This window comes from Gopherus flavomarginatus, chromosome 6 (genome assembly GCF_025201925.1).
Source record: "Gopherus flavomarginatus isolate rGopFla2 chromosome 6, rGopFla2.mat.asm, whole genome shotgun sequence".
NCBI lineage: Eukaryota > Metazoa > Chordata > Testudines > Testudinidae > Gopherus > Gopherus flavomarginatus.
In genome coordinates, this window is record NC_066622.1 from 50775607 (window position 1) to 50796293 (window position 20687).

Sequence of the window (20687 nt, forward strand, 5' to 3'; positions counted from 1 at the left end):
TGTGGGCCCCATCTCTCCAGATGTGAAGTGGAAGGAGAGTAATGGGGCTGTATTCGCATTTAAGACAGTCCTTTAATCTTATCTGAGCTCCTTGAGGAGGTGGTGCTATAGAAGAGCCACTGGGGCAAAGGGGTAAGGTTCTCTAGGGCAGCAGTGTTATTTCAGGCGATGTGTTTCAGTTCTAACACACACCACCCTGGGACAGTAACCTCCTGAGCTACCTCCCTTGAACCCATGCACCTTGGAAGAGGTGAGATATTGGGGAAACAATACACTTATTGGATGAATATAAAGCAGTTGGGGTACTTGACATGTTAAGACATTGGGTCTTCTCTGTGCTTAGCCTTAGCAATTTGTGGCTGAGGTGGCTTGTTAGAATCCTACTTAAAAACAGCATTCTGCTCAAGGCCAGGGAATGAGAGGCAAACACATGCTTCCCTGCATTACCCAGTATGCTGAGGTGTTGAGCCTGCAGTGAGCTGGGTCTGGCTTGTTGATGCAGTGTCAGTATTGATCTTCCATCCCATCACTGTGAATGCTTGCTTAGGGAGCGAGACCCTAGCTTCTGTTGAGGGCTGACACTAGTGCCCTGCATTAAATCTTTCTGTAGGCCTGGTGGGGTTCTGCGTGAATTGATTAATGTTAATCAGTGATTTCCGCCTCCACCCAGGCAAGTTAATTGAAATGTACAAGGAGAAGTTACAAGCTGAGGCTGGGTTGGACCAACCATTGTGCTGCTGTCAAACCTGTTCTATAGTCAAGCCACTAACAGGAAATAATCTGTTTGTGTGTACATGTATGTGTGTGTCTATATGTATATAGACAAAACTCATGAGTGAATAAACTAGGATGGGGATGGGATGGCCACTTCCCTGTGGTGCTCCCCAGGGAAACTGATGCAACTTAATCACAGTGATTGGTCTTAGCTGCTGCTTAATTGAGATGATAGTGCCATAAATTCCACGTATTGGGGGTGCACTTTGTCTGCCACTGAGTAAGCTGTGCTTCATCAACTGTGAGTGCAGAGCTGCATTCTTAACGCACCTAGGTTAAACAGAAGGAAAAAGGTGAACCTGTGAAAATCTCTCTTCACCCCAAGGGTATCTTGTCCCTTTGTCCTTGACTTTAATGTTTTTCAGTGGTTTTATAGGTCACTGGGGTGTCCCAATGAACAGAATTTCTCTGTGAGGCTTATTAGCATTTCCTGGTCATGTAAACACTCCAGTTGCTGTAAAACTCTAAATCGGGGTGTGCTGTTGCAGCAGATACAAATGAGCCCTTCCCAAGATGATTTTGCTCTAGGTGATTGGGTTGGCTGCTAGGTTTCCACACCTCCTCTCTCCTGGGCTTTCCCTACCCCAGATTCAAGGGGAGACTCATAACCTATCTTTCCTCTGACTGTAATTGCTCTCTGACACATGTGAAAGCCCCTCCAGTGTAATCTGGGAACGTTGGAAGAAAAGGCACCATGCTCATTGCGTCTTGTCCTCTTGAAAGGGTCTGAGATCTCCCTGCAGAGTTCTGTGCACTGTTTCTCCTCAGACTGTTCAAAGCATAAGCCTTGGAGCCTCTGCTATGCTGTTGCAGGCCTGGCAGAGCCATGGCAAAGACCAAATTCACCAGCTTCAAGCCGGACCTTTCTTCTGCTAGCACTGCGTCAGTTACCAATGAACCTGCTTGGTGCCTCGGGACCACAGCTGGATGCCAGAGCAGCAAATATGGTCGCGTTGGCAGTTCTGGCCAGGGAGTCTGAGAACCGTGTATCGTGCCAGTTTAGAGCAGTGTGAGGGAAGTAGAAACAGTAGTGCAAATGTGGTGGAGAGAGCTGGCCAGAAGCGGCAAAAAGTGGCACTGGTATGAGAAAGATAAATATCCTAGCCAGGCAAGGTGAGACCTTGCAGAGGGACAGTGGCATCTCAGGCCTCTTTTTGTATCTAGTAATGTGGTGAGCCAGTGGGAGGGTCTGAGATTGAATGCATATTAAACCTCTCTGGCTTCTGCCAAGAGGAGAGGACACTGTCTTTGGCCAATCTTCTCTCTGGAGTCAGATCAAACAGTGTCTCAGTGAAAAGAAGGAAAGCCATCAGGAACCTTAGAAGCTGATATGTTAAACTGTCCAGGCAGATCAAAGCTTAGGGAGTGAATACAGGTGAACTGAAAGAGTGTTTTAAAAAACCATGTGATCCCCTTGGGAGCCCCTTATACACAGTAATATTCAGTTGATCCTGCTCAGGCCATGTCCTACTGCCAGTCATTTTGAGAATACCTAGAAAACCAGGCAGCACCTTCAGACAGCTCCAGATGCTCCTCCAGTGTAATCTGAGGGCACCATATTGGGTTTGTCTTGATAAAGTGTCTGAGCTCCCAGCAAAATCCCATGCAGGATTTCTTCTTACATCTGGCAACAGATGGCAGTTCAGCAAAATGAGAGGGTTAGTTCAGAGGTAACAGGGAGTGTCTGAATGGGGAGAAGGCTGCAGTAGCTGGAGACTCTTCCCTGTGGATCTTCATCACTTCTGAACACGGAAGGAGAGGATCACATATGACTCCCCACGAATAATCCTAATGGGAGCAATGGGATCAAGCAGTTCATGGACTGAAGTATCTGATGGCCAGCACTGAGAACTTGCAATGTGTTGGGAGCTGAATGAGTGATGTAGCTGGGTGGGAACCTATGGACACCTTGCTTCTGGGCTGATAAGATGGTGAGAGCTTTGAGGAGCGTGACTGCTGAGCAGGTTGTGCAGGTATTTCAATGTACACGTACTAGCTATGTGTCTCCTTTGTGCCATGCTAACTGCACAAATGTGCCTGTCTCAATCTCAGAAACAAATGAAGTACCTGGAGCAGCAGCAGGAAGAAACTAAAGATGCAAAAGAGGAGGCCCGAAGGCTGAGAAATAAACTGAAAACCATGGAGAGGTTAGATACAGGGCCTCTGCTGTGTACGTATATGTGGGCTGGGGCAAGCATGCTGTTCAGTGGTCCAAGTCACTTACTTTCTTAGAGGTCTTGTGCAGTAGTTCTGAATGCTACCAATGCAGAGCTACTTGAGTTCAGCCTCAGTTCCTAGTGCAGATGGAAATGTCACTGCTGTTGCACTGTTGAGCTGGGTTTTGGGAACCTCCTGCATCAGTGCTGGTGTGTCCTCATTGGTCCTGACCTGTCCAAACTCATCACCACCTCTTCCCACCCTGGCACCTCCGGGCAGTTATTGCTCTCTAAACAATAACATTTGGTACTTAGCTAGAGCTTTTCATCCTTAGCACTGGGAGCTTGGCTTACAGGTGGAGTAACCAAGGCATGTAGATATTGATGTGAATTGCCCAGGGACAATGACAAGGAATAGAGCACAGGAGTTCTGAATCCCAGCCTGGTGCTCGATCCACTACAGCACAACTGCCCCCCCTTCACCCCCCCGCCCTTTGCTAAGCCGTTGCTGCCCCACTGTTCCTCCCAGACAGCCCAGCTCACTAAGGGGCAGCTAGTGGGCAGCTGTAGCTTCCATCCCAGTGTGTCACTGCAGGGGGGGATAAACACTCTAGTGGCCCAGGTAACAACCCAGCACTCCAACTCCTTTCCCAGCTCCGCTCTTCATGGCTGTGTGGGAACCTGACAGGACGTGTCTGTTTCAGGATTGAGATGCTCCTGCAGAGCCAGCGCCCGGAAGTGGAGGAGATGATCCGTGATATGGGAATAGGGCAGGCAGCAGTGGAACAGCTTGCAGTCTACTGTGTCTCACTGAAAAAGTAGGTGCTGAAAACTTGGCAGTAGACTTGTTTGTTCCATCTCTTGGATATGTATGGATAGAACTCCCCCTTCAGGGTACTGGAGAAAAGTACAATGGTTTAGCTGCTGTGACTGCCTGTTTGCTGCTACGCTGGGCTTCGACTGACAGAATCAAGGCAACTTAAATTGGAGGCTGCCACTTGGAAATTCTTCCACTGATACTGTGGACATGTGCATTGCTATAGGAACAGCTTTCAGAGCTGTTCAGTGCATCTAGATGGTGATTATTGGATGGCAGTTGAGGGAACAAATCATTGACATACTCCTGGGGATGGTGGCACAAACCCTGAATGTCTCATTCATGCGGCACGTAGTACCTGATAGCAGTGCTGCTATGGCTCCTATTGTTCAGCTTCCAAGTTTTTGCCATACTTCTCTGCGCTGTCTCCAGTTCCTACAAAGAGATCCTTCTGCTCATGCGTCTTCACCGCATCTTCGCCAGCTCCAATCTAATGGCAGTTCAGTGATCACGATTTTATATGGTGCTGCCAGGCAGAATGATTGCACCTGCATTGTAATCGATAATGAGTTTGCATGGCAAATATCCCTAAGTGCCTCTGAACTTCACTTCTTAACCAGTACTACATGGGCCCCTTCAGCAAGGAGGCTGCATGGCCCCCAGATCACATCTCCTTTCCATTTTGCAGTCAGGGACTTTAGTTTTTGCCCCTTCCAGTCACTTGAGTGCAGTCTCCATCTAAGCCTATTCTCTTAGCTGCCCAGTGCTCTGTTGGTGGTTGCCATGCTACAGTTTAGCTTTGGTTTATCCAGCGTTGGCTTCTCCCCAGTGGGGCCTCTTGTATAAATAGCCTTGCACCTAAAGTTCTTCTTCGAGTGATTGCTCATGTGTATGCCACAATAGGTGCTCGCCATGTGCACCAGTGCCGGAAGTTTTTCCCCTAGCAGTACCCATAGGGGAGCACCCCTAGCAACCCCTGGAGTGGTGTCTCTATGGTACGGTATAAGGGGAGTTACGTGCCCCCCCGCCCTCAGTTCCTTCTTGCTGCCAGCGAAGGTGCATTGGAACTGTTCTGCTCTAGCTTGTCTGCAGCTTTCCTCTAGAACTCTTGTTCGTTAATTGTAATAGTACCTATAGGTGAAGTAGTTCAGATTAGTGTTAGTTTAGTTTAGTGCGCCCAGGTTGGGGCATGGCCTATGCCCTGAGCTTTAAGTCATGTGACACTTGCAGGCGGCCAATGCCAGTGAGTGACCCACACACAGACTGTTTACGCTGTCTGGGGGAAACCCATCTCAGCGATCACTGCAAGATTTGCAGATCTTTCAAGCCTTGGACCAAGAAAGAAAGGGACGTTCGGCTCCAAGCCATTCTGATGGAGTCTGCGTTGACCTCAACTCCAGTGCACTCCTCCAAGTCGGCACTGGGTACCGCAGCATTAGTGCGTGGTGACCCTTCAGTGACTTCCACGAGTCAACACTGCTCCCTGCCCTCAGGGCACACCAAGAAGGCTAAGAAGAGGTCTTCTCTGCCGAGGCACTGGAGCAGGACCAGGGGAGAGAGTAGACTCACGTTGGGCAGTTCTCGGTCCCTGTTTTACTCCTGGCCTCCGACTCCGCCACCGTTGGCTCCCTGGTCCAGAGGCAAGCCACCGCTTGGATTGCCGCAGTCACCTCCTGGTCAGTACCATTTGCTGTCGAGGGAATGTTCCCGATGCCGTTTGCTGTTCAGCAACCATCCCATGAGTAGTCCATGCCGGTCACTGTCGACCCCCACCAGGTTGTCTGGCTGGGTTCTGACTGACAGGGGTTCCAGGCACCGCTCCGCCTCGAGGGACCGTAGACCTTGCGAAAGGAGCAGGCCCTGTTGAGACCGAGACGGATGGCAATGGAGGTCCTCCTCTCCCAGAGGCTATCATAGCCTGTTGCGATACGAATGTCAACACCGTTTCCGTTCTTCATCTCGCTCCAGGACGCCACCACAGCACCACTCCTGCAGTCCCGAGTGTCGATCACCAGTGCCTCACTAGCGCAGATCCACCTGTCGGAGCAGATCATGGAGCAGCAGCTACCGGCGGTACCATTCCTCCACATCGGGATCACGGTCTCATGGTCGGCACCGTTCCCAACACCACTGCTTCTCCCAGTCCAGGGAGAGCGGCAGGTAGTCGTCCGTCAGTAGGACAGGCTAGTCAGGCTGAACAGCCTGCTCCGCCGGTGTCACAGCAAGTGCAGTGGCACCGGGCTCCTTGGCCAGCACCATAGTACCAATGGGCCCCGGTAGGGGTTTGCTCAGTGGCTGGAGCCTCAGAACAACCATCAGCCTCCTTTTCCCAGCCTCCCAGAAAGGAGTCGGTGGGACATGCATCTTTGGTTCCATGCCCAGAGGGTGACCAAATTGTGGGACCTCCAGCACCAATGGGTATGCAGAGTACAGAGCCTGCATCCTCACCCTCCCCTGATGAGGCGATTACGGCCCCTTCTCCCTCTGTTCCGCAGGAGGACTCTAAGGCTCACCAGGAACTATTGAAAAGGGTAGCATCAAGCCTCAACCTTCAGGCTGAAGAGGTGGAGGAACCCTCTGATTCCCTCTTCAACGTCCTATCAGCCATGGTACTGGGCAGGGTGGCCCTCCCTTTCCACAAAGGGGTGGCAAAAATTTCAAATGCCTTGTGGCAAACCCCAGCTTTCTTGCACCTCATCTCTAAGAGGGCAGAACAAAAGTACTTTGTGCCCGCCAAGGGGCATGAATACCTGTACACCCACCCTGCCCCCAACTCCCTGGTGGTCGAGTCAATCAACCACTGGGAGAGGCAGCTCCAACCAGCCCCTACTCCGAAAAATAAAGACTCAAGGAGGCTGGACTTATTTGGGGGAGAGGTTTATTCGTCCTCTAGTTTCCAGTTAAGGGTGACGAATCAGGCTCTCCTGAGTCTGTATGAGTTCAATTTGTGGGGCTCTCTGCCCAAATTTGAGGACTCCCTCCAGGAACGTGACAGGGAGTTCAAAGCTCTGATGGAGGAGGGTACAGCGGCTGCCAGGGTAACCCTGCAGGCAGCATCAGATGCTGTGGATACGGCTGCAAGGTTCATGGCCTCCGTGGTGTCCATGAGAAGGGCATTGTGGCTCCTGCTGCCTGAGCTGTCCAGTGAGGTGCAGAACTCTTTGCAGGACCTCCCATTTGATGGCGAGGCCTGTTTGTGGAACAAATGGACATGAAGTTGCACACCCTGAAAGATTCCCGCACTACGTTGAAGACAGTTGGACTCTATGTCCCGGCTCCAGCTCGGCCCAGGTTTAAGCCTCAGCAGGCTTCCACCCAGGCCACCCACTCTAAATAAAAGCTCCCTTATAAAAAGTCACAGAACTATAAGAAACGGCCATAGAGGCAGTCCCAGTCTGCCCCTCCCCCCCTCCGCCTGGGTCCTCCAAGGGTAAACAGGTGGGGAAACGTCAGTTTTGATGGGACACCTGGGGGTGACCTACCAGTTCACAACAGGGATCCACCCACAATAAAGCTTCCCTTCTCCAACCGCTTGTGTGCTTTTTCTCCCGGAGTGATCGCGGCTGACTTTGGTCTGTTGGGTGCTCAACACCATCTCCCAGGGCTACACCCTCCAGTTTACCTCTACCTCACCCAACCACCCTCTGCACCCGTCCCTTGTCTCACAAGGCCCTGCTAGAGCAGGAAGTGGGGCGGCTCCTTGGCTTAGGAGCGGTGGAGGTGTTGCCAGTGGAGTTCAAATGCAAGGGGTACTACTCCCGCTATTTCCTTATCCTGATGGCCAAAGGGAGGCTCAGGCCCATCCTGGGCCTCCGAAACCTGAACCAGTACATGATAAAGCTCATGTTTCACGTGGTTTCTCTGGCCTCCATCATCCCCTCCCTGGATCCCAGGGACTGGTACGCTGCCCTTGATCTGCAGGACACATGCTTCCATATTCATATTTTCAAGGGGCACAGGCACTTCCTTCGTTTCACAGTTGGGCAGGAGCACTACCAATTTATGGTCCTCCTGTTTGGCCTGTCCACTGCTCCCAAGGTATTCAGAAAGTACATGTCTGTTGTGGCGGCCTACCTCAGACATTGTGGGGTCCAGATCTTCCCCTATTTGGATGACTTGCTGGTCAAGAGCAATTCCCGGTCACAGGTGTGGGATCACATGGCACTCCTGTTCACGTGCGCCCCCCGGGGACTATTGGTGAACGACACCCATGTCCACGTTAGTCCTAGTCCAGCGCATAGAGTTTATCGGGGCAGTCCTGAATGTGATGATGTCCAGTGCCTCCCTCCCACCAGACAGATTCGAGACCCTGAAAGGACTCATCAACACGGTCACAAAGTTTCTCATGACGATAGTCAGAGCGTGTTTCCAGCTCCTTGGTCACATGTCAGCATGCACGTCTGTGGTTCACAATGCCAGACTCAGGATGAGATCCCTCATGCTCTGGTTGGTCTTGTGTTCTCCCAGGCCAGAGACAGGATGGACACGGTCCTCACTGTGCCCGAGCCGATGATTGCCTCCCTACAATGGTGGTCCTCCCCAGAGAATATGCTCATCAGGGTCCCATTCAGGAGCAGGTCAACGAAGGTGGAGCTAGTGTCGGGCTCCCCACCCCAGGTCTGATATGTCAATGTGCGGGACGATCAGACCCAAGGTCTGTGGTCTGTGCAAGACCGTGTCCTGCATATAAACATCAAGGCGGTCCAGCTGGCATGCGTAGCCTTCCGCTCACACCTGAAGGGCAGAGTGGTCAGGATTCTTGCGGACAACGCGACCTCGATGTTTTACATCAAAAGGGAAGGCAGGGCCCGCTCCTCTGCCAGGAAGCCCACAAGCTGTGCGACTTCTGTATAGCCCACGATATTTGCCTACAGGCCTACCACCTATTGGACACCTGGAACTCATGGGCGGATCACCTGAGCCGAGACTTCTCCTCTCAGCACAAGTGGTCTGTACACCCAGTGGTGGTGCACAGACTTTTCCAAGAGTGGAGAACTCCTCAGGCGGACCTGTCTGGGACTTGGCAGAACCACTGGTGTCTCCAGTTCTGCTCCTAGCTGGGGCTCTGATGCCTTCCTACTATCCTGGTCAGGCCAGTTTCTCTATGCCTTCCCCTCCCCCGATCCCACTGATCGGCCAGGTCCTGGAAAAATTAAAGACAGACAGAGCCCGGGTCATCCTGATTGCCATTGCATGGCCCAGGCAACATTGGTATGGAACCTTCATGTGCCTGGCGGTCACCCTGCCGTTGCCGACCTGCTCTCCCAGGACCTGCTCTCTTCCACCTCAACCTAGCAGCACTCCACCTCACAGTGTGGCTGCTCAATGGTTAGGCCAGGGGAAAAGGATGTGCTCAGAAGGGGTTCAGGCATCCTCTTGGAAAGCAGGCAACCCTCCATGAGTCGGGCCTACTTGGCAAAGTGGTCTTGGTTTTCCCGATGGGCATCTGAGTGAGACGTTTTCCCTGTGACTGCCCCGATCCACCTCATTTTAGACTACCTCCTTCACCTTAGAGCCAAGGGCCTGGCCCCCCGTCTGTCAAGGTGCATTTGGTGACCATATCAGCCTTCCACCCGCCAGTGCAGGGGCACACGGTATTCTCCCATGCTATGACTGGCCAATTCCTTAAGGGATTGGATTGTCTCTTCCTGTACATTAGTTCCCCGCTTTGAGCCATTAGCTACATGCTCCTGGTCGCACCTCTCATGGAAGGTAGCCTTCCTGGTGGCGATCACTTCTGCTAGACGGGTCTCAGAACTCAGGGCCCTGACCTCCGAGCCCCCGTACACAGTGTTCCATAAGGATAAAGTCCAGCTCCGCCCACATCCTCAATTACTCCTGAAGGTGGTCTCCATCTACCACATGGGTCAGGACATTTTCCTGCCAGTCCTCCCAAGCCCCATGCATCCAGTGAGAAACGCCGCCTCCACACACTTCACTTGAGACAGGCTCTGGCCTTTTACCTGGAACGGACTAAGCCTTTCAGGAAGTCTTTGCAACTGTTCATTGCCTTGGCTGAATGCATCAGGAGTCGACCGATCTTCACTCAGAGGCTCTCCAACTGGATCACCTCGTGCATCCATACCTGTTATGACCTTACGGGAATCCCTCTGCCGTCAATTGTGAGGTCACTCAACTAGGGCGCAAGCTTCGTTGGCTGCCTTTTTAGCCCATGTCCCCATTCAGGACATTTGCAGGGCTGCCACATGGTCTTCAGTTCACACGTTCACCTCGCGTTATGCAATCGTCTCCCAAACCAGGGAAGACGCTGGGTTCAGCAGGACTGTGCTCCATCCCGAGAGTTTGTGAACTCCTACCCATCTCCAACAGATATAGCTTGGAATCGCCTATTGTGGAATACCCATGAACAATCGCTCCCAGAAGAAAAGACAGTTACCTTTTCCATAACTGGCGTTCTTCGAGATGTGTTGCTCATGTCTATTCCACGTCCCACTCTTCTTCCCCTCTGTCGGAGTTGTCTGGCAAGAAAGAACTGAGGGTGGAGGGTGCGCGCAGCGCCCCTTAACCACATCATAGAGGCGCCACTCAATGGGGATGCTAGGAGCGCTCCCCTACAGGTACTGCTAGGGGGAAAACTTCTGGCACCGGTGCATGTGACAAGCACACACACCTATTGTGGAATAGACATGAGCAACACATCTCGAACACCAGTTACGGAAAAGGTAACTCTCTTTTCTGCAGCCGTGGAGCTATGAATCAGGTATCTGCAGGCAGTATGTGATCATTGACTCCAGTTAAGAACTCTATCTCAAAAGCCCAGAGTGACTGTAGTTTGGGCTCTTTCCAGGGAATATGAAAATCTGAAAGAGGCTCGGAAGGCATCTAGTGAGATGACTGAGAAGCTGAAAAAGGAGCTGTTTTCTGCCAATAATAAGGTAAAGAAAGTACAAGGAGTTGCACATCAAAGGTGTCTGGGTGATTTGTGTTCTGTTCGTGTCCTCTGCCTCTGCCCTTGGCTCACAGTAAGCCTTGCTCCTGCCAGCCAGCTGTATCAGTTACTCTAGCCACTGTTTGGTAAACTGAAAAATTCAGCTGGTGCTTCCTTGTGCTTGGAGCACGTGTTTGGTCAATCAGTGGGGCTCTTCAATCTGTTGTCCTAAGCTATTAAAGAACCAGGTAAATCTCTCTCTTCTTTACAAGTCCAGAGCTTGTAACAGAGCAAATACTATAACTAACCCCTGATGGAATGTTCTGCCCTCTTGTGTATAGGGCGTTTGTGTCCTGCAGCAAACTACCATCCCTGCCCTCTATAGCTCACTCTCTGAAATAGGTGCTGTTGCAAGGTGCGCTTGGGGGCTCAAGTGACATTGGTAATGTTAATTTGCTGTTGGGTATCCAAGCAGCCGTGGCCTTCCCAGCCCTGGTGATCTGGCAGGTCCTGTCCTGGCCAGTGGCATCCCTTGACAATTTGGTTGAGGTCTGTAGCTGCTGATCCAGACTAGAGGTGGGAGTGCATTGCCGAATAGGAATCCCTTGGCCCTCCAATGTCAGCAGAGCAGATCTATTGTAATTTTGAGTGGCAGGGATTGAATACAAGCTGCTCTTGCCTAGGAGTAGCCAGGGGTATAGTCACCATACTACTGAAGTCCCATAATGTCATAGTCCAAGGTCCTAAAACAGAACTGCTTTCCTGAATTGGTGAAGTTGCAGTGACTGGCATGTTTGTGTTGTACTAATGCTGATGCAGCAAAGCTGCTGTCCCTGTGGGAGTGGTGAGGCCCCATCATCACTGTCCTTCAAGGTGGCAGTCCTGATTCCCTTTGATCTGATATGTCTCAAATCCTGTAGAAATTCAAATGATTGAACCAAAGTGCAGCTGTTGCCACCCATGTGTTAAACCATGGAAAAGCTGTCACCATGAGGCCTGAAAGCTCAGGAAATCACCTGTGAAACTTCTCTGCTGGAGGCTGGGTCTGAGATAAACCACCATGGGATTCCCTCTGCAGGCAGCCTGAGGGAATGAACAGGCATGGCTTGCTTACACTAGAGTACACCAGCGATCTAGGCCAGTGGTTTTCAAACTCTTTTTCTTGTGACCCAGCTGAAGAAAAGTGTTGATGCCCGTGACCAAACATAATTATATCTTTTAACTAGAGTTTTCATAAAATCATAATATTGCAATACATTCCACTTTACATAACTAACACTAGTCTTAGTAAGCCTATTGTAAGGAGTGTGGGAGGTGGCCCAGGGTAGGGCAGAGGATGGGATGCAGGGGTGAGGGGTCTCTCTGGGGGTGAGGGCTCTAGGGTGAAGCTGGGGATGAGGGGTTCAGGGTGCAGGAGGGGGCTCAGGGTTGGGATGAGGGGGTGAGGGCTATGGGGTGAGGGATGAGGAATTTGGGGTGCAGGCAGTTAGCTCCAGGGGAGGGGCCTGCCCTCCCCCCTTCCACTCCTCCCCCGGCTGACAGCTCCGGAGGAAGGAGCCCCTCTCTCCTGGCCTGGCACAGAGCTCCAGGGTCAGGGGAGAGGCCCACAGCAGCCCTGCAAGCCCCAACTTGCTCCCCTCCTCAGTTCCCGCCCACACCCTACCTTTCTCCTTTCCAGGTCCCTGCAGCAGGGCCCTTTAGAGCTGCTGCATGGCAACAGTCACTACAATTCAAATCAGCAGTGCCTGACATTCCGCAACCCAGTACTAGTTCGCAACCCGTACTTTGAAAAACACTGATCTAGGCAATCTAGAGTGGCTGCCCTGCGTCTCCACTATGGGGAGTTCAATTCTCAAACAGTAGGGCCTGAAAGTTGACTGGGAAAGATAGCTTGTGCTTGCTGTATACCTGATACGTGCTTGGGATCTTTTCCTATCATTGCACTGTTGAACTGTTCTTACTCTGCAGCTGCAGAAAACATTCTTGGAGTTGGAGAAGATGAAAGAGGAGTTAAAAAGCACCCAGAAGGATCTGAGTAATGCAGACAAGGAGATTATGGTGAGATCCTCCACTCCTCAGCCTACAGTAGCTGGTAGCAGTCCGTGGCCTACAGCTGCAGAGCCAGGACTTGTGCCAGCTCTAGCTGGACACTTAGCTCACTGTCCGTTCCTGTTATGTCGCCTCTCTCCTGATCCTGTTTGAGACTCTGTCTGTCCCCTGTGTTGCAGCCTGTGGGCTTTCCTGAGTTTTATGGGCAGGAAGATGCAAACTTTCTCTGGCACAGGCTTCCCATTTCCTCATCTGTGCTCTGTTGGTTTTTTGGTTTTTCTTCAGAGTTTGAAGAAGAAGATTGGAATCCTGCAGGAGACTCTGAAGGTGCCGTCTGTAACCAGCGAGACGCTTAGCCGACTGGTCTTCGAAAGGTTAGATGGATGCATTCCCTGGGAATCAGTGTAGTGCACATAGAGGCATACTGGGTGCTCTACAGACATGGATAGGGATGAGATCTTGGCTCCAAAGAGCCTTCCGCCTAAATCGGAACAGAAAGCTGGGGTGTGGGATGCAGCAGAAAGCAGTAGCTGAGGGTGAAGTGGGGCAGGCATTGTGGTAGCTTAACCTTTGTTCCCTTCAGGTGGTTCTGCACATTCACATTCCGTACTGCACTGCCTGTGATTCCTGACCTTGTAACCGTCTTCTAGCAGGGTCATCTAGAGCTCTCCTGTATCTCGCCCATCCTCTATGTCACTGACATCCTGACAGCAAGACTGGATGGGGTGGAGCTCCCTCACCACCTCACTTCCTTCCAACTCTTGGCCTGCATGGATGTGAACCTTGCCTGGCTCTTTGGAGCCTGAGTCGTTCTCTTTTAGAGAGCTAGTGTTAGCTTTGTACTATAGTGAGTGTGTTTCACAGGTCTGGTGGACTCAAATCCCAACCTCCTCTCCTTCTTTGAGAGGTGCATTTCCTGCCCAGCTGGCTTCTCAGCATTTGACAATCACATGTGGTCCCTCGGAGAAGAGTGCTCGCCTTCTGGGTGTTTGACTTGTCAGACCTTCACTCTCAGAGCCCTCAAGGACAGGGAGACTTGTTTGCAGCTCCTTCTTGTCAAGGAAGCTCTCGATGCTAGACCCTTTGGATCCCATCACTCTTCAGATCCAGAGTCGAAGAAACCGATTTTGGCTCCTCTCGCTTTCACGCTTTCAGTGGCTCCCAGTGATTGAAGGTTTCCAAGAGGCCACACACTGTCGGGGCCAGATTGGGTTCCTGCAGTTCCCTCAGTCAAGCCTCCGAGGCTATGCATGTCCATACCAAAGACCACGCAGTCAGATCTGACTGCCCCAGTTCAAGAAGAGAGTTTGAGAAACAGTTCAGCCACCCTCACAGGTCCCGTACCTAGTGCCTTGTAGATACCCAACCTCCATGGCACTCCTCCTGCTGCAAGACCAGGGTCAGTTCTGAATTCCACTTCCAAATCCAGGAAGATGGATTCGATTGTTGTGTCAGAATTGAAGCCATTGATACTTTCATTTCCGTCTGTCCCATCACCGAAGGAAAAGAGGCATAGGGACAAAATGACCGCTGCATCAAACTTTCAGATCCATCCCATTCTCCCAAAAACTGCTATGGTTCCAAAGCTGTGGCTTCAGTCTTGTGATAGGAGGAAGAGATCAGAGGGCGCTGCTGGTTCTTCCTGTAAACACCTTGTGCTTCCTCCTCCTAGGACCCTTATAGGGTCACCACAAAGAACTGGATCTCCCTACTCTTCTCCAGATCAGCAGTTATCCCTGGTACATTCTATGTCTGATAAATAGACCTGATACAGACCTGGATCTTTACCAGGAGGAAAATAGAGGAAGAATGCAGAGACCTGTGGCTTAATTCATACCACCCTACAGTCCGCCTCCGGCAGGCATGTTCCTGAACCTTAGTTGCTGGGGGAACTTGTTGTCCTGTGGCCTTATGGGGGGCTACCTCGGGAATTTTGCTATTATCATCTGTATAGGCAGAGAGGTAACTTTTCTTCTGCAAAGGATCTGGGAGTCCAGAGTTCCTCAGATTGACACTACAGATGGTGAGACTGGAAATGCTGTCTGAGGAGGAAGATAAAGAGGTAGTGCCCTTCTTTGAGTAGTAGCATTTGGAAACAGATTATGAACGTGATTTATCACCAGATGTATGTGGAGGTGGCTTCAGCCTCCTCTCCTGAGGATGCTACACAGTTCCACAATTTAATGGATTGTATGGTATCCACTGTAAATCTTCCTGCAGTGGCTGTGGAAGAGACTTCTCACCTGGTGTTTGATATCCCTGAATGCTACTTCAAGGAGTAGAATCCCTACCTATCTTAGATGGTTTGCTACAGCCGGCTAAATCCATGTGGGCCTTGTCTGCTGCTTGTCAGCCTGTTTCTGACAAGTTGTATCAGATACCCTCTGAGTGGCGCTCCTACTTCCATACCCATCCTATCCCTAAGAGCAGGACTAAGTCAACTTAAGTTACGCGACTCCAGCTACATGAATAGCTGGAGTCGAGATACCTTAGGTCGACTTATTGCAGTGGGTTGACAAGACAGCGATCAGCAGTTGATTTAGCGAGTCTAGTGAAGACCCGCTAAATCAACTGCATGTCAATCTCCCAGTAAGTGGAGACAAGCCCTAATTCACTGGTGGTGACTGCTGCCAGTCGCACGGCAAGATCTGGACAGCCACACTCCACCACAGCCAACAAGGAAGGAGAAAGGATTGAGTCGTTGGGGAGAAAAGTTCTGTCCATCGTTCCTCAGTATTAGGGCGGCAAATTATCAGGCAGTCATGGCCCACTTACAGGAGAAGATGACACTGTTTTTACAAGTCTTACCTGATGACAGAATCAGGTTAGCAAATGCCATTTTAATGGAGGGCCAAGATGTAGCTACGCACTCCCTCTGGGCCTCCTTTGACTCTTCAAATTTTGCTTCCAGAGTACTGGCTGCTTCTGGGGCCATTAGGAGGCATGTGTGGCTTCGTTTATCCCCTCTAGCTCTGGACACGAGGAGTAAATGGGAGGATCTCCCCTTTAGAGAGGAGGAAATCTAAAGGATGCAAGATTGACAGCCATTTTCTGGATTTGATTCCCTTCTTGGCCTTCTTTCCAGTATGGGACATCTTAAAAGAAGACAGGCTGACCTAGAGGCGGATTGAGCAGATAGGCTTCTTTATTGCAGTACTTGTTCCCCTTATTTTTTATTGAATCAGAGATGTCAACCATGGCAACAGCCTGCAGCCTTCCAGAGTCAGCCTAGAAAGAGGCCTTTCAAACCTAGGTCTAGCTCTAACCAACCTGCTTCCTCATCCATGTCTTCAACTCAGAACACATCTGAGTTTTGACAAGATGTTTGAGAGTCAAGAACCAATCTACCTCCTTTTTTGGAGGCAGGCTACCCTACTTTCTCAATGCATGGAAGCAAATTATATCAGACCAATGGGTGCTAGAGAAAACAGAAAAGGCCTATGCCATATAATGCGAAAAATTGCCTCCCCACACCCCTTACCCCTACATTTCCCTCTCATTAGAGGAGACACTTAAGACTATTCTTGCAGAAGTAGAAAAGTTGCATCTGATAGGAGCAGTCAAGGAGATCCCTGTATGTGTGAGGGGTCAGGGCTCTTATTCCTGTTACTTTCTGGTACAAAAAAGGATTGAGGGTGGCGGGGGGGGGCGGTCATCCAGTACTACCCTGAAGGGATCTGAACAAGTACATTTTTGGAAGCTTCAGTTCTGTATATTGACTTCAACTTCCGTCATCCCTTCTCTTTAGGTCATGGATTGGTTCACAGCTCTTGACTTAAAAGATGCATGTTTTCATATATTGACTCATAATAGTAATCACAAATACTTTTGTTTTGTGGTAGCCAGACACCACTTCCAGTATGGGGTCATAGAATTGTAGACTATCAGGGTTGGAAAGGACCTCAGGAGGTCATCTAGTGCAATCCCCTGCTCAAAGCAGGACCAACACCAACTAAATCATCTTAGCCATACCTGGGGTGGGGAGCCCATGTGGAGGACATTCAGACCCAAGGTCTATGGTCCGCGCAGGATCTTGCCCTGCATATAAACGTCAAGGAGCTCAGGGCAGTCTGGCTGGCATGCGTGGCCTTCCGTTTGCACCTGGAGGTCAGGGTTCTCACGGACAACGCGGCCTTGACGTTTCACGTCAACAGGCAAGGCGGGGCCGCTCCTCTGCCAAGAAGCCCTCAGGCTGTGGAGCTTTTGTATAGCCCATGACATTTGCCTACAGGCTTACCACGTACTGGGCACCTAGAACTCACGGATGGATCACCTGAGCCAAGACTTCTCCTATTAGCACGAGTGGTCTCTACACCCAGAGTTGGTGCTCACACTTTTACAAGAGTGGGGAACTCCCCAGATGGACCTGTTCATGACCTGGCAGAAACGCCGGTGTCGCCAGTTCTGCTCTGCAGGGGGAGGGGTGTGGGTTTTATCTCCGATGCCTTCCTTCTATCCTGGTCAGGCCAGCTTCTCTGTGCCTTCCCCTCGATCCCACTGAACAGCAAAGTCCTGGAAAAGATAAAGGTGGACTGGGCCTGGATCCTTCTGATTGCCCCGGCGTGGCCCAGGCAACATTGGTACAGGACCCTCAGGAGCCTGGCGGTCACCCCACCATGGCCATTGCCATCCCGCCTGGACCTGCTCTCCCACGACCAGGGCTGCCGCCTCCACCCCAACCTAGTGGCACTTCACCTCATGGTGTGGCTGCTCAGTGATTAGGCCAGGAGAAAGGACATGCTTGGAAGGGGTTCAGCGCGTCCTCTTGGAAAGCAGGCAACCCCCCATGCATTGAGCCTACTTGGCAAAGTGGTCTTGGTTTTCCTGATGTGCTCAGCAGGGCTGTCCTCCATCCTGAGAGTTTGTGAACTCCTAGCCACCACCAACAGATGTAGCTTGGAATCACCTATTATGGAATACACATGAGCAATCACATGAGGAAGAAAAGACAAGTTACCTTTTCCGTAACTGGTGTATTTCGAGATGTTTCTCATGTCTATTCTACATCTCACCCTCCTTCTCCTCTCTCAGAGTTGTCTGGCAAGAAGGAACTGAGAGTGGGGGGAGCACACAGCACCTGTTATACCATGCCATAGAGGCGCCACTCCAGGGGTCGCTAGGGGCACTCCTATGGGTACTGCTAGGGGAAAAACTTCCGGCACCAGTGCATATGGTGAGCGTGCACACCCATTGGAATAGACATGAGCAACTCATCTCAAAGAACAACAGTTATGGAAAAGGTAACTGTCTTTTCTCCAGTGTGGTTGACTGGAGGTGGACATGTTCACAATGAGTTCCAACAAAAAGTGTCACCTCTTCCAGTGCAGAGTGAACAGGGACAGTCTATCCTTGTCATATGCTTTCCTTTTGTATGGGGAAAGGATTTGATGTGTGCCTTGCTATTGATCCAGAAAGTAGTGAAAAACATGTCAGGGCAGGGCAAGGATAATTCTCATTGCCCCAGCCTGACACCATCAACGGTGGCTTACTGATCTTCTGCAACTGTTTGGCAAAGTCTTTCTGTGTCGTCCTCTGTCTCCAGACCTACTATCTCAGCAGGAGGACAAGATCTTTCACCCAGACCCCCCGTCTCTTCAGTTGACAGCATGGGTGCTCGAACTTTGCTCTTGAGTAGTCACATTCTTCGTCTGTTCAGGGCAGGCTAATTAACTGTAGAAGCTAGTCCACTAGAGAGCTATTAGTGTTTAAAGAGGACCAGATTTTAAGCATAGAAGAAGGGGAAACCTGATTGCTCTGTATCTGCTTTCATTCCTTATGCTCTGGAATACTTAATGTACTTGAAGTCTGGGGCTTATCTAACTCATTGTTAAAAGTCCCTTTGGCAGCCAATTCTGTGTGTCATGCTTTATTTAGTAGTGGATTGCTGTTTCTTCGTTCGGACAAAAGGTTTATGAAAAGTTTATTAAATGTATGCTGTCTGGTTTTGGGATCTCAATTTGGTGTTGGCCATGCCCCTTGAACTAAGTGTTCTTTCTAGCATTTATCTGTCAAAACAGCTTTCGTTATTGCCATCATGTCAACTAGGAAAGTGAGTGAATTGAATGGCCTCGTGGCTGATCCACCTTTCACTCCTTTTCATAAGGACAAGGTAGGTCTCAGACCTGATCCCAGGTTCTTACCAAAGGTGGTGTCTGATTTTCTTAGGCAGTGTTATTGTAGCAGCGTTGGTGCTAGAATATTAGAGACACAAATTGGGTGAGATAATATGTTTTGTAGACTTACTTTGCTGATGAGAGAGACAAGCTTTCAAGCTTACACAGAACTCTTCTTCAGGTCAAAAGAGCTCTGCGTGAGCTGATCTCTCTCACCAACAGAAGTCAGTCCAATAGAAGGTATTATCTCACTGACATTGTCTCTCTGATTTTCATGTCAGTCAAACAAATAATTTGCCCTACCTCCCCCCCCACTGCACTCTCATAAGGGGGAACCATCCTACACACTGTGTGCACCAGACGGGCTCTCGCCTACTACTTAGAACTAAAAATTGTCATAGATCATCTAGATTGTGCCATATGCTAAACACCACATGGGTTATATGGTTTCTTCTTCGAGTAATTGCTCATGTGTACTCCACAGTAGGTGTGCGTGCACAGTAGGTGTGCGTGCTTGGTACGTGCACCAGTACCAGAAGTTTTTCCCCTAGCAGTACCTGTAGGGGATGGGAGCACTCCCCCCCCCCCCCCCCCCCCGTGACACCTGGAGTGACGCTTGCCCGGTGCGGTATAAGGGGAGCTGCACGCTTCCCCCCCCCGCCTCAGTTTCTTCTTGCCGCCAGTGAAGGTGCGTCGGAACGGCTCTGCTCCAGCTTTGCTGTAGCTCGTCCCCAGAACTGTTCGTTCATTTAGTACCTGTAGTTAATTAGCTGTTTAGTTAGTTTTAGTCAGTCAGTGAGCCTGGGCCGAGGCATGCCCCGAGACCCAGAATTTAAGTTGTGCGGTTCTTGTTGGTGTTCTGTGCCAAGGAGACTGTTTGTGCTGTTTTGAGAGAGACCCACACCAGCGAAAGGTGCAAAATTTGCAAATTGTTTAAGCCGCGGACCAAAAAGGAAAGAGACATTAGGCTCCGGACCATTCTGATAGAGTTGACACTGACACCAACCCCAGCACACTGCTCCGAGCCGGTACCAGACACCACAGTGTTGGTAAGCGGCATTCAGCCAGTGCCTTTGACCAGTCAGCACCCCTCCCCATCCACGGGACACACCAAGCGGACCAAGACTCCCTCCTCGCAACAGCACTAAGGGAAGTCTGGAAAAGAGGCTAGGCCCATGTCGGGCAGTCCTCAATCCCCATCAGGCCCTAGGCCTCTGACTTACATAGAGCGGAGTAGCCCAGCATCTTTGGAACAGGCCTCTCCAGATGTCTGGATGCCTTCCACACCCAAAACCCTCCAGGCAGCCCTGGACATTGTGTCCATGCCAGTGTTCAGAGCCCCACTGATGTCAGCCCCGCACTCCAGAAGCACACTGCCGCTGGATTCTCTGCAGTCGCCTCTTCTGGTACTCTAGACCCCCAGTTCCACAGTGGGACTTAGACCTGGTCTTAGCTCATCTCACAGGGTCCCCTGTTTGAGCTGTTGGCTACATCCTCCTGGTCTCACCTTTCGTGGAAGGTGGCATTTCTGGTTGCTATCACGTTGGCTGGACGAGTCTCGGAGCTCAGGGCCCTGACCTCTGAACCCCTGTACATGGTTTTTCACAAGGTCAGGGTCCAGCTCCGCCCACACCCCGTGTTCCTCCCTAAGGTTATCTCCACATACCACATGAGTCACGACATTTTTCTGCCAGTCCTCTGCCCCAGGCCTTGTGCATCCAGTGAGGAACACCACCTCTACACGCTTGATGTGCAGCAGGCTTTGGCTTTCTACCTTGAGTGGAATAAGCCATTCAGAAAGTCCTCATAACTGTTTGTCACCTCGGCTGAGTGGGCGAGGGGCCAGCCAATCTCTACCCACAGGCTTTCCAACTGGATCACTTCATGCA

The 20687-nt window shown here is 50.8% G+C and overlaps 1 protein-coding gene across 4 annotated transcripts in view; it reads left to right on the forward strand.

Annotated features, from left to right (window-relative positions):
* TRAIP (TRAF interacting protein) overlaps positions 1 to 20687 on the forward strand; it is a 47782-nt gene that overhangs the window by 20282 nt on the left and 6813 nt on the right. For 3 of the 4 annotated variants that reach the window (XM_050958698.1, XM_050958699.1, XM_050958701.1), the window contains 5 exons: positions 2827 to 2921; positions 3635 to 3748; positions 10556 to 10643; positions 12605 to 12694; positions 12971 to 13059. In XM_050958698.1, the coding sequence (XP_050814655.1) occupies positions 2827 to 2921; positions 3635 to 3748; positions 10556 to 10643; positions 12605 to 12694; positions 12971 to 13059 (476 nt within the window). The remainder of the gene's footprint in view (positions 1 to 2826; positions 2922 to 3634; positions 3749 to 10555; positions 10644 to 12604; positions 12695 to 12970; positions 13060 to 20687) is intronic. The other variant, XM_050958700.1, reaches the window with a different exon arrangement.